The sequence below is a fragment of the Protopterus annectens genome, chromosome 1.part1, assembly GCF_019279795.1.
Source record: "Protopterus annectens isolate FY-2018-M chromosome 1.part1, PAN1.0, whole genome shotgun sequence".
NCBI lineage: Eukaryota > Metazoa > Chordata > Ceratodontiformes > Protopteridae > Protopterus > Protopterus annectens.
In genome coordinates this window covers 1,013,662,797-1,013,679,464 of record NC_056726.1, presented here as the reverse complement: position 1 = coordinate 1,013,679,464, position 16,668 = coordinate 1,013,662,797, and the positions used below count along the sequence as shown (strand labels likewise).

The 16,668-nt window shown below is 40.0% G+C and overlaps 1 protein-coding gene across 2 annotated transcripts in view; it reads right to left on the bottom strand.

Annotated features, from left to right (window-relative positions):
- The window catches only part of LOC122808740 (brain-specific angiogenesis inhibitor 1-associated protein 2-like), a 1,062,100-nt gene that overhangs the window by 537,191 nt on the left and 508,241 nt on the right, over positions 1 to 16,668 (bottom strand). For both annotated transcript variants that reach the window (XM_044079751.1, XM_044079760.1), the window contains exon 6: positions 489 to 560. In XM_044079751.1, the coding sequence (XP_043935686.1) occupies positions 489 to 560 (72 nt within the window). The remainder of the gene's footprint in view (positions 1 to 488; positions 561 to 16,668) is intronic.

Genomic DNA, 16,668 nt, shown 5'->3' with positions numbered 1-16,668 from the left:
GTTTTAAATTTGGGCATATCTTATATTACCTAGAATATATTTTTCTTCATAGTTAATGTTAACATTTATTGCACCTATCTTTCAAACTTATTGTAATTAATGACATTGCATCTTGCTCAGATGACAATATATTTTGCAGTAGCTGAATTATAAGCTACTAAATTCTTTAATGTCAACTGTGATTTCAGTGGACATGTAATAAACAGTTTTAGAATCAATGTGTATTTAGCAAGTACCTGGGTCCTTTTTTCTTTCATTGCAATTCCCAGGAAAACAAAGCAGCAAAACAAAATATTTTTCAGTACCACATAAATTATGTTTCACTGTGCTGCAAATTGCATACGGTATTCATTTTACTTACTAAATAATAAACTAATTGGACACATTAGTATAAGCAGCACAATGCATAGATTGTGATACAGTTATGCCCTACTAAAATCAAACTCGGCAGTATACGATATACTGCACTAATTGAAACATATTCTTACCGTCAGGTACTTGATGTCCAGCTCCAGTTTGTGCTCCAATTGGGTTAGCAGCTCTGAATGGAAGTGCTTCAGCTAAAAAAAGAAAAATGTGAATTAGCAAATAATTTCCATGAAAAAGTACATATTTTCTAGGCTTTGTCCTCCTAACTACCTGCAAGGAAGCTGACCACATATATGTGTATACATGTATACACATGAAAATGGATGTACATGTGACACTGCATCAAGTGTAAAACAGTTACGTTGATCATTCCATTTATCTGAGGTAAAGCTACTGGGGAAGTTCCATACTTTGATTAGCCTCAAGGGATAATACAAACACAAAAATGAAAGCATGGACATCTGTATTTCACTTTAAAACATTAAACAAAGAGGATTTACAGTAAGTAGCAGTCTCTGTCACTATCCTAGGAAGAGGATTACAATTCAATAATTATCTTCCCAGAGAAAGTATGATCATATTCTGACATAATAAATCAAAGTATTAATATTTAAAGGCAGTTCCATACACACTGAGGAATGAAATAGTTCACATTAAATAAAAAAAAAAATAATAGCGCGATGTGTCATTGATATGCAAAGTCACTTTTCTAAACCCGTTCTTGAGAACAATGGAAGAAGAGAAAACACTTGTCAGGACAAGAAGAAAAATACTTTGTAGGCAAATTAGATTGATTTGATTGTTCATAAAAACAGAACACTATACTGGTTTATTCAAATGAGTAACTTAAAAACAGGGTAAATGGTAGCTAGAATAATTTAGAATATTAAAACTTAATGAAAGAGATATCACCAGCTCAGCCAAAGACTCAAGTCAAACTGTGCCATAGCAGCCATATAACTATAGATATACTGATTTCTGAACAAGGAAAGGTCGCTTTTAGTGGGATTTTTATATCATCCAGAGGAAGGTCATTCAAGAGTTGTAATTAATTATATATATTTGTTATGAGAATTGTATTGAATAACCCGTGTACTGCATCGATGAAACAAAGTTACTTTTCATTCCTATACAATACGTTGAGTAGTGGATCCTGAGATGTTTAGTCATTGCTTCAGCATTACTTTTTAGCCATAACCAGTACTTGTGCTATAAACAGGAGTTTTGACCAGGGCACAGAAGTTTCCTGGTGACAAACAAGATGATGCTTTCACATAACAGTTCCATGAAACCTTCTGGTCATTACAGCAGTGGTTTGGTATTAAAGGACAGTAAGAAGCAACCATATGAGCAATAGGAATGCATGTAACAGGGCAGATAGAACACGAGCAGGGAGCACTCAAATGTAAAAGAAAAGGTAATATTATCCAAAAATGTAGAATTCAATAACAAAGAAAGCTACAGTAACTCAATCAGACATAACAGATAATGAGGATGGAGTGCCACACTCCAAAACAGCAGTTTTCTGGAAGACAAATGCAGGTACTGTTATGGACCTAGAAACCAGGCAGCTTACGTAATGGTGCAGGTGATCGATATTCTACACGCTCTCTATTTTTCCCATTAAGAGACCAGGAAAACAAGCATCACCGCCCGAAATGGTGCAAAAATAAAGAGCAGATCAGCCACTGTAGGCTCAGATGTGCTGTCACTGGAATAGTTCTACACATTTCTAGGTGCGTTGCTCCAAAAATTGAATGCTGTCCTGGCAGAGTTTGAATCTTTCCAAGACATTAGCAACAGCAGAAGCTGAGAAAGGACTCAGCTGAGGGTGACACTTGACCCTAGAGTAGAAGAAAAAAAACTTATTTTGGAAGAATCCACTGTTTGGATGACACTGAAAGAGAAATTAGGCGACAGAGAATTTAAGACTATTATGGTAGGCATTGAGTCCTTAGCATCATAAGAATGAATGCAGGTGGAAGGGAGGTAGATATTAGTTTTCTTCTATGGGCAAACTATTTGAATGAGTAAGGTATAAGAACAAATAGCAAGTTCAAGGTTGGTACAATGGTTAAGATGTTTACCTTACAGACACAAGGTGCAGGGTTTGATTCTTACATGGGGTAATTGGCTACATTTAAAATGGCTCACAAGGGCAGTTAGAATAGTACTAATCTATGAACCTATAAACAAGTTTATGAAACACAGCAGGATAACCAAACTATACAGCATAGATGGCAACATTCTATAAGCTACTTCCTGGTTTTGACAAATGGGAACCAAGGGTGTTCTGTACTGTGAGGTTCAGCTCAATACTTGAAAGTATACTAAAAATTCAGGCTTTCAGTTTCAATCATCAAACACTGGATAATTAATAACAGAGTTAACAGAGAATTTTTTGAGGACGAATTAAAGTTCTAAATCCAAAGAAGAGCATTAGAAAGACAGACAACATAAAAGGAAAACAAAATCTAATGATCCCGTGGATATTCATCTTTCTTGTAGAAACTTCTGAAAATTCGCTGTCGATACAAATGTTAACCTGAAAATTTACCCAGTCAAGGAAAATGGGTAAACAGAAAAATATGGCAGAAGCAGAAACAGCATTATAATTTATATATTTCAAAATGCCCATTCCATTTCACACATGGAAGAACTGGAATAACATTCCTCAACATATTCGAAATACCAACAACCCATCCAAATTTAAACAACTTCTCAAAGTACACTTACCTGACAAGCAGCTCTGCTCATTCACAACCCCAGGCTGACAGTACCATTGATTCTACTAACTCACCATCAATTCTACTAACTCACCATCGATTCTACTAACTCACCATCAATTCTACTAACTCGCCATCAGTTCTACTAACTCTTAACCTCATTTCACACACTCAGTTCTCTATATACCCATTTCTTCTCTGTTCTGCTACCTCTCTCTCACTGTCATTAGCTCTTCCAAAATTTATCCCAATTTTACCCAGCTAGCTTGTATTCTTTTTTTTTACTTACTGTCCAGTGTACATATGATCACACACCAACTAACTGATGCATCCTTGTATATACTGCACATTGTTTTTCTGTATGCATTATTTGTTTACTCTGTATAATCATTATAACAAATGCGTGCTTGTTAATTTGTAATATGGAGCTTTTCTCTCCAGGCCTCCGCTGAAAATGGACAGCTAGTCCAGTTGGACTTCCTTGGTAAACAAATGTCAACTAAATAAATAAATACATTTCTCAATGAGAGGAAAAACAGCAAGCAGTAAAAAGAATGCAAAAAAGAACAGAAAAAGGTCAAAGGTTACTGAACAGGGATGTTCCTCCAAAATGGCTACACACTGATCCACAGCTTGATTTCAGCTCTGTTAGAATGCAAAAAGAAAATGAGATGAAGGCCAGAAACTCTGCAAGTATTAGTACATTTAGTTACAAACATAAGGTACAAGGTTTGATTCTTACCTTGGAGGGAAATTGGTTAGGTTTACAATGACCTGTAAGGGCAACTAGCCTAGTACTTACTTAAAAACCTATATTCTCGATGGACATGGGTGATAAACAAGGGGTGAATTAGGGCTTTCCCATCCATTCATCCAAATTACATTTGAACAGAGTAAAAAAAAAAGTACTTTGCATTATGCACAATGGAAGATTTTTTTTTGTGATACATACCTATCTCTCCAACATGTTCTATTTATGCTGCAAAAGAGATTAAAATCTCTTAAGCGATCATTGATGCTACCACTGGACTTTCAAATATGTAATACTTCTGACAGGTTAGAGTGTACTGAGGCTGTATAAAAGAGGCAGAGGTCACTTAGTTGCCTGCATGATATTGAGAACAGGGGCAAGGCTTTGACATGGTTTGCATAGTTTTTGTGATTTAGAACCTTGACATATTCAGTGAGAAAGCATTTGTGGTTGCTCCAGTTGTCACGTGTTTGGACAGATAGATATTAACTGGAGTATTATTACATTGAATGACTGGCCAGATGAGAGCAGAGTACATTAGAATGATTACATCCCTGGACTTAGATACAATACCTTTAGATATAGGGTGTGTAATGTAAAAGGACTACTGCAGTGGTGGTGCTGCGGTAGCGTTGTCGCCTCACAGTTAGACGTTGCCCGTTCGATTCTCAGTTAAAGCGTCTACTGTGTGACGACATGCGTGAATGGGCGTTCCTTCGTTGAAGGTTGTGCGTTAGGCCCGGCAAGCCAGCATGTAAAACTCTACTGCCAATTATTAGCGGACCGGAGTTCCGCTGTGGCGACCCCTAACCGGGAAAAGCCGAAAGACACACACACACACACACACTAGTAGTTACATGGTCCTCAAAGGACAGTTCATTGTTGGTACAGGTTCTGAGTTCTCTGACTATGGGATTAACTTTCAGGGGTATGCTGTAAATGTGATAGTGAAAGGTGAAGTCATGTTTCACAAAGGAAATGATTATACATTTCTTGGCATTTAACCTTAGCCCATGGTTTTGACACCAAATATTTATTTGGAAAAGGCCATCTTCATGGATTTTGGTGCCATCTGTGGAATTTATGATGGCACCAAGTTTACAGTTGTCTGCAAACCTGGTCAGCCATAAACATATTGCTTTAACTCTGAGAAGTAAATGACAAATAGAAGTAGCCCAAGGACTGAACCCTGGGGTACACCACTAGTGACACATCTTTTGAAGATGGTAGAGTCACTCACCTTAATTTCCTTGGTTCTAGTTGTGAGCCATTTTGCTATCCAACAAGTTATACTGGGATTTACATTTAACTGGGAAAGTTTACCTACAATACCAGATTGTGAGAAGGTGTCAAATACCTTTATAAGGTCTAGGTATGAAGTGTATATGAATCTGCCCTCATCCATTATTTCAATAACCTTACTCAACAGGTAATAAAAATGGCCCTTGTCAAGGTAGTGGCAAGTTTTGAAACTCAGTATTTTGGGAGTCACTGGGGGTTAAAACATAAAAACTATTACCCGCTTGCCTGTGTATGAGGAGAAGCTTTTGGGGAAAATTCTCCTGTGGTGGTAGACGATTCTTTCTCTCATAGTCCTGCGGTGCTTCTTGTTCACTTGGGTCCAGGTGCCTGTGGGAGGTAATTCAATATCCGTCCTTTATGGAAAAATAATTCAGTAGTCCTTCTTATGGTTCATAAGTGTGTACTAGGCTAATGACCCTGGAGTCTTTACATGCCTAGCCCATGCCCTGGCATCATGCCACCCGACATTAGTTCCCAGTGCCTCTATCAAGTAGAGCCACTGGAGTGATCCCCGGAGTGAGCTTTCTACTTCTCATCCACTCATCAAGATTTGTCTTGAAGAGGGCCAGTGAGGTGCTCTGCTTGACATGTATGGGAAGTCTATTCCAGAGCCTGGGCAGTCTTCTGGGTTATGAACCTGTCCCTCCAGCATGTTTTGTTGATTGTGGTAATAAAGTTGAGGTCTCTGGAGCATGTGGTGTGGAGGGATTGGGATTTCTTTAGATGTAGAATTTCTAATAGATTTGGGTCAGACATGGCTTTGTAAGTCAAGCAGAGATCGCCTCTTAGTAGCCAATATGAGACAGAGAATAGCTGGAGTTTTTTGAGTCTGTCCATGTAGGACATGTGTTTTAAGGCCTAGGATCCTCTTCATGAGGTACTTCTGTGGCCTTTCCAGCTGTTGCAGGTGTCTAGTGAGGTACATGCCAAATGGATCATTATACTCAATGATTGGTCTAATGTGGGAAGAGTAGAGAGAGATGATGACCTCTTTCTTCCTGGATGCAAAACCTTTGGTAATGAGATGTGCCACACAGGACTTTCTGACTACAGTAGCAATGTGGTGGTCAGAGGAGAGGTTGCTGTCAGCCTGTGTCCCCAGATCTCTTATAACACCTTTGGTGTTTAGTGGGCTCCCATCGATGTGGTAATTAGTGAGAAATGAGTTTTTCCCAAAGGGGATGATGACACATTTTTTGGCATTAAGCTTAAGGTCATGGTTTCAACACCAGTCGTTGGTCTCAGTGAGGCCTTTCTGTAGGATGTCTACATCATTTGAGGAGTTAATAATGGCTCCCAGCTTGCAGTTGTCTGTGAACTTGGTCAGCCAGAATCCCTCCATGTTGGCCTGGACTTCTGAAAAGTAGATGCCAAACAGGAGAGGACCCAGGACCAATCCCTGTGGGACTCCACTCGTGACTGGTCGGCAGTCTGACTTGGAGTCCAGTACTTTCAAACTGTGGGTTCTATCTGTGAGCCAATTTGCAATCCACCTAGTGATATAGGGGTTGATGCCTAGTTTGGTAAGTTTATCAATAATTCCTGAGTGGGGAATGGCATCAAAGGCCTTGGCTAGATCGAGGTAGGCTGTATGGACTCTGGTGACTGACTCAAAGAAGTTAACCAAGTTGAACAAGCATGATCTACCTTTCACAAAACCAAATTGCATGGGATCTAGAGTTTGGAGATTCCCTATATCCTTGTTAATTAGGTCCTTGATGATGCACTCCATAGCCTTACATATCAACTGCAAACATACAAACTAATAAAGACAAGTACTGAGTTCTGTTCAAAGTGTAGGTTCCTTTATTAGCAGTTATTTCAGTAACCTTCTCAAAGAACTCGACCAGGTTAAGTAGGCAGGATCTGCCTTTGACAAATCTGAACTGGCTTGGGTCAAGAGTTTGTATGTCACTTAAGCCTTTATTCATTAATTCAAAATTATCCTTTCCATAGCCTTACAGATGAGGTTGGTCAGGCTTAACGGTATGTAAGTATCCAGGTCCCTTGATACCAATTGGCTTAGAAGATTAAGAAGCTGTTAACAAGTTCTTCCCGTGGTTCAGAGGTGCAAGGTTTGATTCCCTCAGCTTCCACTGCCTAACTGTGTGAATCTGAGAAAGTCACTTAACCAGTCACTGCCCCCAGGCTGAATTTGAAAAAGGTCCATGGAGATCAGTGCTCTACCCTGGAAACTAAATGAAATAACACACTTCTGTGCAAAGGGATGACTGCTGCTGTCCTTCATTCATGCAGAATGAAGCATGTTTGGAGGATGACATTGAATAACCTCTACAGAAGGTCTCCCAAGTCATATTTCAGGTTAACCATTTGAAAACCTTGTAAGCTATCCCGCCCCATAGAACTAGTGTTCTTGGTCTTGGATAGCATCTTGAAGACTTGTTCTTGAGAGACTTGAAGGGGATTGTAGATGCAAGTATGAGATCTGGGAATATAGCTGAGGTTGGGGTATGAATTTTAATGACGTTTGTTCCCTACTAGACTGACTATGTCCTGTTTATGTGAGTATGTAATATCCTTTAGTATTACTTTTGTGCAGTGCTGGACATTGTTTCTAAGCTTTCTAATAGTTAAAGAACACTTTGTGATTATCCTTGTTTGGTGGGTATTTGTCCCTCATATCTGGATTTAGTGGCTTTGTACAGAGTTCTGTGTTAATTTTAACAAGAGTGTTATTGGCATCTTGAGAGTTAAATTTGTTTTTGCGTGCAAAGAGTTTTTTCTTTAATTACAAGTATGCCTATATTAGTGATCCAACATATGGATTTCTTTTTAAATTTGGCATTGTACTTACTTTTGAGGACAGATGCATCCATGCGGCTATTTACACATGCATAGAAGTTTGCAGGAAAAGATTCCAGATAATCAGTTAAGTCATCGAGATGGAAGGAAATGTATCCGGCTCATCAGTCAGCTTTAGATTAGGCTTGGTATATCTGTGAATACTGTGATACTGGAGAATGATCCAGCTTCAGTCTTAAGGTGACTATGACTAATCTGTGGACCAATTTGACAAGAGAGGAAATTACAATCAGTATGGAGCAAAGCTCTCCCATACTTGTAAAGATTTGATCGCCCCCTGCTTAGGGTGCAGCTGGTCTACAGATTTTTTACTGGGCATACATGTTTGAGGATACATAAGTCTCCCATTTACTGGAAGGTTAGTTCAAGTCTCCTAGGAGAATGGTGTTTGGCTTAATGCATAGGGATTCCATACTGAAAAGCTAGGAGGTATGAGCTGAGGTTGGGGGGGGGGTCAAAGAGATGGTCCTATAGGTACCTACAGTGGATATAAAAAGTGTACACACCCCTGTTAAAATGCCAACATTTTGTGATATACATAAATGAGACTACAATAAATAATTTCAAAACTTTTCCTACCATTAATGTGACCTATAACCTGTACAATTCAACTGAAAAACAAACAAATCTGTTACTGGAAATATAAAAAATAAAAAAATGTACAATAAGCTGGTTGCATAAGTATGCACACCCTTAAAATAATACTTTGTTGAAGCACCTTTTGATTTAATTACAGCATTCAGTCTTCTTGGGTAGGAGTCTATCAGCATGGAACATCTTGACTTGATAATATTTTCCCACTCTTCCTTGCAAAAGTGCTCCTAATCTGTCAGATTGCAAGGGCATCGCTTGTGCACAGCTCTCTTCAGGTCATTCCACAGAATTTCTATTGGATTTAGGTCTGGGCTCTGGCTGGCCAATTCCAAAACTTTAATTTTCTTCTGGTGAAGCCATTCTTTTGTTGATTTGTTTGTACGCTTGGGGTCATTGTCGTGTTGAAAGGTGAAATAAGGAATAAGAAGGAATACTTGGTTAAGAGGGTGGCCTAATGGTTAATGTGTTTGCCTTACAAACACAAGGTGCAGGGTTTGAGTCTCACAAGGGATAATTAGCTAGGCTTACCATGGTTCTCAAGGGCAGTTAGCTTAGTACTAGCCTATGAAGGGAGTGAAATTTTCTGTTAAGTTTTCTAGCATTTAGCAGCAACACCTTTATTTTATCTGGGGTCTGTTTGGTTATTTTAGATCTTCACTAGTGTAATACTGCCTAAAAAGGCAGTACAGGGATGGAGAAGAATTTAGCCAGTAAGCCTTGTGGGAGATAGGTACAGACTACCCCTGGCTAAGGAGTTAGGACTGTCTTAACATTTCTTCCTAGGCCGATATATGTTGTACACACTTAGAATGACACCAGAAGGTAAGCCAATTGTTGAAGTCAATAATCTGTTATTTGTATTGCAATGTCATTAGTGGTGCTTGTAAAATGCTGCTCAAGGCTAGGTTCATACATACCTCAGGCACATATTCTGAGAGTTCCATCATGCCTCTCTTTAAATAATTTCATAGTTTCATAGTATAGTACTAGGCTATCTGCCCTGGGGCATTTGTAAGACTAGCCATAGTGATGTGGCTTTTGCCACCCCATGAAATGGTACAAAAATGTACAGAATAAATCTCGAATACTGTGCCTCTGTCTAGTAGTGACACAATGAAGGTCCCCTTATATAATAGAATTAGTTTACTGTGCCCCTGTCTAGCAGTGACACAGATGTGACCCCTGGGGTAAACTTACGATCTCCCATCCACTCATCAAGATTTCTCTTGAAGAGAGTCAGTGAGGGCTCTGCCTAATCTGAACTGGGATCCTGTTCCAAAGCATGGGAAGCCTCTGGATTATGAATCTATCCCTCCAGCATGTCCTATTCATACTTGTGCCGAGGTTTAAGTCTTTAGCTCTCGTGGTCCTGATGGATTTGGATTTTTTGAGGTGGAGCATGTCCATCAGATCCTGATTGGACATGGCCTTGTACGTCAGGCAGAGATCACCTCTGAGCAGGCGGTATGCTACTGAATAGAGCTGAAGTTTCTTTAGTCTGGCAGAATAAGACATATGTTAGAGACCCTTGATCCTTTTGGTGAGGTACTTTTGTGGTCTCTCCAGCTGTTGCAAATGCCGGGTGAGGTACATACCAAATGGGGCATTGTACTCAATCATGGGTCTGATGAGGGAGGAATATAGGGGTACAATGACATCCTTGGATCTGGATGTGAATCCCTTCATGATGAGGTGTGCAAGGTAAAATGTTTTTCTAACCACTTTGGCAACGTGGGTGTCAAATGAGAGGTCACTGTCTACTTGGGCCCCTAGGTCTCTGATTACTTTTTCCGTACTCAGTGGGTTGCTGTCTATGTGATAATTTGAGGGTATTTTGTTTTTTCCAAAAGGGATGACTATACATTTTTTGGCATTTAGTTTAAGGCCGTGACTACGGCACCAGTTGTCCGTTTCAGTGAGGCCTTTTTGTAGGATGTGTGTGTCTGCTGGTGTATCGACTATGGCGCCTAGTTTGCAGTCATCTGCGAACTTTGTCAGCCACAGGCCTCCCATGTTTGCTTTAACATCTGAGAAATAAATGCCGAACAAGAGGGGTCCCAGGACAGATCCCTGTGGGACACCACTTGTGACTGGCTTTGAGTCTGACATTGCTCCAGCGATTTTAACTTTATGGGTTCTGTCCTTTAGCCAGTTTGCAACCCATCTAGTGACATAAGGGTTTACTTTTAAGCTGTTTAGCGTATCTATGATGCCTGAGTGGGGTATTGTGTCGAAGGCCTTAGCCAAGTCCAGGTATGCTGTATGGACTGCTTTGCCCTCATCAATGGCTCTAGTGACTGTTTTGAAAAAGTCAACCAGGTTTAAAAGGCAGGATCTGCCCTTTACAAAGCCGAACTGGGTGGGGTCAAGTGACTCTAGGTCCCCTATGTCTCTGTTTATGAGTTCCATAATGATTCTTTCCATAGCTTTGCAGACCAGGCTAGTTAAGCTTATGGGGCGGTAGTTTCCAGGGTCTGTAGAGGCACCCCCCTTGAGGAGTGGGACCACTGTTGCTGTATGCCAGTGTTCAGGTACATATCCCGAAGTAAGGCTAAGGTTAAATAGCATTTTTATGTGTGGGTTTAGCTCCTCTTGGAGTTCACGTAACACGCACCCCGGGATACCGTCAGGTCCCATTGATGCTGTGTCTTTTGCTTTGTTTAGGGCGGTTCTCACTTGGACATCTGAGATGACAGGGAGATTACATTCAGCTGGGATAAGTATTTCTTCTTTTGGGGGTGAAGGAGGGGAGAAATTTGCACTGAACCTGTCAGCCAGAATGTTAGCAATATCTGTGGGTTCAGTGTATTTTTTGTTGTTGTAGTAGAACAAACTATGTCTCAAGTTATTTATACCCCGCTGCTGCATGACTCTGCCATATTTGAATTCCTGGTACAGGGACCTGAGGCATGTGTGATGTGGTGAACCTGTGACACTGCCATATATGAGTTTCAGGTTCAGGGACTTGAGGCATGTGTGATGTGGTGAACCTATGACTCTGCCATATGTGAGTTTTTGGTACGGGGACTTGAGTGCATGTGTGATGTGGTGAATCTAGTTACCTGATACGCAATGGTCATGACCCTCTCCTTCTACAGCCCGGTAAGTGGTGAATTGATGTGTCTCACTATGGAGTCACCTGTAACTAGAATATTGGAATGTGGGGAGGTTTGCCTTTTAAACTGAGTCAGTGTGACTCTTAGATGTATGTCTCATGGTGGGTGCTGTCTGTGTTGTGTGTTTGTGTGGTTGCTGATGGTAATTTGTCTTTGTTTACATTTAGAAAGCCTTTGTGGTTTCGATAAGTTGCTTTTAAAAGCTTCAGTGTATGTAAGTCTATGTCTTAGTTCTGAGCTGTGTATGACTGACTGTGTTGTACTGACAATTTGTGCTTTATTTGTCTTGGCTTTGTAATAGAGCTTTACCTCCAATAACATTCCATAACTACATTTCTTACACACTGTATGACTCTGTTTAAATATCTGGCTATTGCCAATAAATGTGATTATGCCTCTCAGGATAATCATTTACACTGGACTGGCTACAGAGACTGCTGGAGACAGAGCAAATCCACAGTTCCAGGTGCTTACTAATGTGGGCTGAAGGGAGATTAGCGGCTATGAGGTTTGGAGCTGAACACTGGAGGTGCTATTAATGGAACTGTAGTCTCAACACTGCTGTGCACAACTAGGAATCAATGATCGTTTGTTCCTTCTCTCACCAGAAGTAAAACAGTATCACTAATCCCAAGCTGCTTCCTGAGTACTAGTAGTAACCCAGACGCTGCTGGGTTTGATATACTTGCTCCAGTCTTCCCTTAGAAGATACCCTGGCTACAACCTACAGCAGCTGAATGCAACAGAAAGGCACTGAAGAGATTCTTACCAAAACTGCACACAAATCATTCAGTGAAGTCCCATGCACTCTGCCCAGTTAGAGACCACTACATTCAGTTCCCGTATTTCTCCTTCTCTGACCAGCAGAGAAGCAGTACCCCAAAAAGCTTCTACATACCCTTTTCCCCACATTTGAAGCTTGATCACTGGGCATGCCAATTTGGGGGAACCTCATATCAGAGTAGGTAGATCAACCTTAAACTGGAAAGATAGGATAAGCAAAGAGTTCAGTTATATAGGCAAGCTAGTGCTTGTAGTTGATGGCAGCTTTCATTTCATACCTGTTGTTAAATTACTGGTGAACTTTAAAATTTTGTGTGAAGATTTTTGGAAATTGTTACAATTAAGATATAACTTCTCTCACACTCCTTACAAAGGCAGACTCTGCAGGAGCCCTATTCCAATTATTCAAGCAGTTAACAATACAGTTCAGTTAACCTTTTCAATAAAAGCCATACTGCATAACCACCCTGGATAAAACTATGTTGCCACGAAGGGGAGGGAGAAATGGGTAGGTCATACAACAAACCCTTTCCCCACAGAAGGGATGCTCAAACATGTTAAATCCTATTGCCAGGCTCCATAACTGGCCACAGCACAAAAAAAAAATGGAATAAGTCGGGGAGGTGGGGGCAAGGAATTATTTGGTGCACCCAGAGTGGATATGACACGGGGCCCAGACCAATAACCATGACAGAAAGGAGAAAAAATATTTTCAACAAAATATTATAAGAATTTCCATTTTTATTTACTTTTACTGAATAGTTTAGTGATTAAGGTTTATATAATGACTGATGAGCGTATAATCTCCTATAAAAGAAACAATAACTCTGTCTCTCTATTTCTAGCAGTTGCAAGTTCTAATGCAACTTTCATTTACAACCAAGATTGCAGAGGCATCAATTTACATAAATCTTTCATTGTTTTCAACACCAGCTTCTATGCTGGAAAAACACTGATCTATATTTGGATATCGCTCAGACAATAGGCCGACGATGCCATTGTTATCTACTCTTCCACCAACTTCATTCACCTCTTAAACATCACTCAAACTGCCGTTACCTGTATCAAAACCTGGATAAATGATTCACAGCTACTACTTAGCCCAAATAAAACTAAGCTTCTGTTGTTCTCTCAAAGCCTCTCACATATGATTTTAACATCTGACATAATCAAAAAAACACATATCAAACTAGGGAAACTTTACAAACAGTACATGGACACTTCCCCCAAAATAACCTGTGCCAAAGATCTTTCTTTATGCAGCCCCCATTCTTACTAATCTTCTTATCTATGATTCCAGAGTGGGGGATGATGTCAAAGGCCTTGGCGAGGTCCAGATAGGCTGTGTGGACTGCCTTACCCTCGTCCACAGCTCTGGAGACTGATTCAAAGAAGTCAATCAGATTCAGGAGACAAGATCAGCCCTTCTGAACAAGCTACAATCATGCTATCATAGAACTGCCTAATTCGCCAGTGGGTACCTTACTGTACCCCACCATTATCATGCCCTAAGAAGCTAAACTGGTTAGAATTTCCTTACTACTGAACCTAGGACAGCTTTCTCTGACTCATAAAATAATCTACAACCCAGACAGCTGCTCTGCTTTTGGGAGGGTGGCCTAATGGTTAAGGTGTTTGCCTTACAAACACAAGGTGCAGGGTTTGAATCTCACAATGGATAATTGGCTAGGCTTAAAATGGCTCGCAAGGGCAGTTAGCTCAGTACTAATCTATAATCTATGAACCTATGAACATCTTGCTGCCTTACACCCCATCTAGCACCCTTTGCTCCACTAAAACTCTGGGCAAAGTATCTACTCCCTTGCCATTGCTAAATTAAGGAATGCTCTACAACCTAACATCTGTGACATTGAATCCCTTAAGAGTTTCAAATTAACATTGAAAAACCACTATCTAAATAGACACATATGTCCTTGTTCCTAAGCATATGTAAACTAATCCCACAAAATACCCCCCTTCCTTCCTTTACTTCTTTGCCCTATTACATCAACCATTTATCCTAGTCAATTAAATCTACACTTTAGCCCTCTACCTAACTTATATCTTGTAAGCTTACAAGTACAGCTCTCATCCTCTGTTACACCCTGAGCTCCTCTTACACGAACCTTCTTATTTCACTCTGATTAATAAATGTCATACTTATAAACTTAAAATAGCAGCTCTCCTAAAGTTACTTCTACTAATGCTTGACTTTTTCTCACTACTCTTTAAATCCTTTCACTTAAAAGTCTAACACTCACTATTTCCTAAACTCGTTGACATCTCATAAGTTTTGATCTTCTCCTGATAGTTTAAATGTTATGAGTGTATAATTCTGTTTTCCAAATTGTGTACCTTAATCAGTGTTCTATAAATGTATTAATATAGTTTTATACCTCTACTGTTTGCATGAAGTACTGTAGAAATTTTCTCCCCGGGCCTCCGCTGAAAATGGGTTTCTGACCCAGTCAGACTTTCTCTGTCATCAAATGTCAATAAATAAATAAATAAATAAATATAATATCCAGGAGTCAAATCTAATAAGTTGCACATCATTTGGGGAATTTCTAAAAGGTGATTCATAAATATGCAGAGCAGTAGAAAGTAGGATGAGAGATGAGCGATTTGGGTTCAGATCAGAATGCAGCATAACTTGACCCAATGTTTGCAGTGAGACATAGAGTTGAGAAGAAGCCAGAAATGAGGAAAGTCCAACTGCACATTCCTAGACTTGGAGAAAGCATATACCAAGATCCCAAGAAAGCTGATTTGGACAGTACTGCTGTAGTTCAGAGTCTCAGGACCCAATGGCTGAAGTATGAGTAGTGTTCAGTGTGACAGAAGGGTCCCCAGTGGGAGTGGGTGTACATCAGGGTTCAGCTCTGAGCCCACTGCTGCTCATACTGGTGATGGGACTACATTAGCATACTGGTTAGAGGGGACAAGTCAACAAAGCTGTTGTATGCAAATGATGTAGCATTACAGAAAGACTGAGGAAGAACATCAGCAAAGGGGACTGAAATGCAAAACTGAAAGTGCATGGGATAAGACAGTTGTAATGGCATAAAATAGGGAAATCACAAGAAGCTGAGAATGGAGATAGAAGGGAAAATAGTAGAATAGGCTAACAGCTTCAAGTATTTGGGAGGGGTTGTTGAGGAGAAGGTAAGTGAATAACAAAGTCAGAGCTAGAATCTGAGGGGCTGCAGCCGACTGGCACATAGTGCCAAGTGTAGTATATAACTGAAGAATGCCAAAGAAACTGAAATGTAAGGTGTATAAAATAGCGGTGTGACCAGTACTACTGTATGGTGCAGAAACCTGGGCAGTAAAGTACAGCAGTTGAGGAAGCTAGAGGTGGTGGAGATGAAGTGCGCGAGATGGGTGGTAGGTTACACACTGTGGGGAAAATGAAGAAATGAGGACATAAGATCAGAAGCCTAACTAGCTCCAACTGCAAAAAAGGGCAAAGAGATGAGACGGTGGTTCAGGTACATGTACAAAAAAGCTGAAAACAATTTAGTGAAGAAGATTTGGGACAGACAGAAAGAAGGCAAGAAGAAACAAGGGCATCCAGCAAAGAGGTGGTTGGGTTGTGTGAGAGAAGACCTGCGACAGTCATCGTGAGTCTTAAAGGAAGTATGACAGTGGCACTGACTAGGGAGAGATGGTGACAAGTGACCTAACACCCCGGCCATATGTAGAAAATGGGAAAAAGGGGGTTGATGATGATGATGATCAGAATTTCCAAACATTATGCCTATTTTGTAAACTATCAAGGAATTAGTAATTAATATTCTGCACATCTCCGTTCCATTAAGGTCTGAGATATGAGTGTTCTGTGAATATTCTACCTTAACCAGATCCAAAACGTTCCAAAACCAATTCCAAAAAGTGGATCCAAAAAGTTATGGCTTTTGCAACTTTCAGTTGTTCTAGACTGTTCATTGCATCTGGATGGAGACCACCATGAACTTTATAAAGTTTTTAATGTTTTCTAAAAATATTCTAGCCTTCTAAATAATGAACAATTTTGTTTGTTTGGAAACAGCTCGAAGAACCCTTATTAGATTGCCTGCCTCCTTTATGGTGTCAGTTGAATTTATTCTTGTATACATAATTTTAACTTTGATTTGTATAGGTCAGTATGCTTGTTTATAGCAATCCTTTGTTTATTAAGAGAATCTCTTGTTAGACTCCGTTA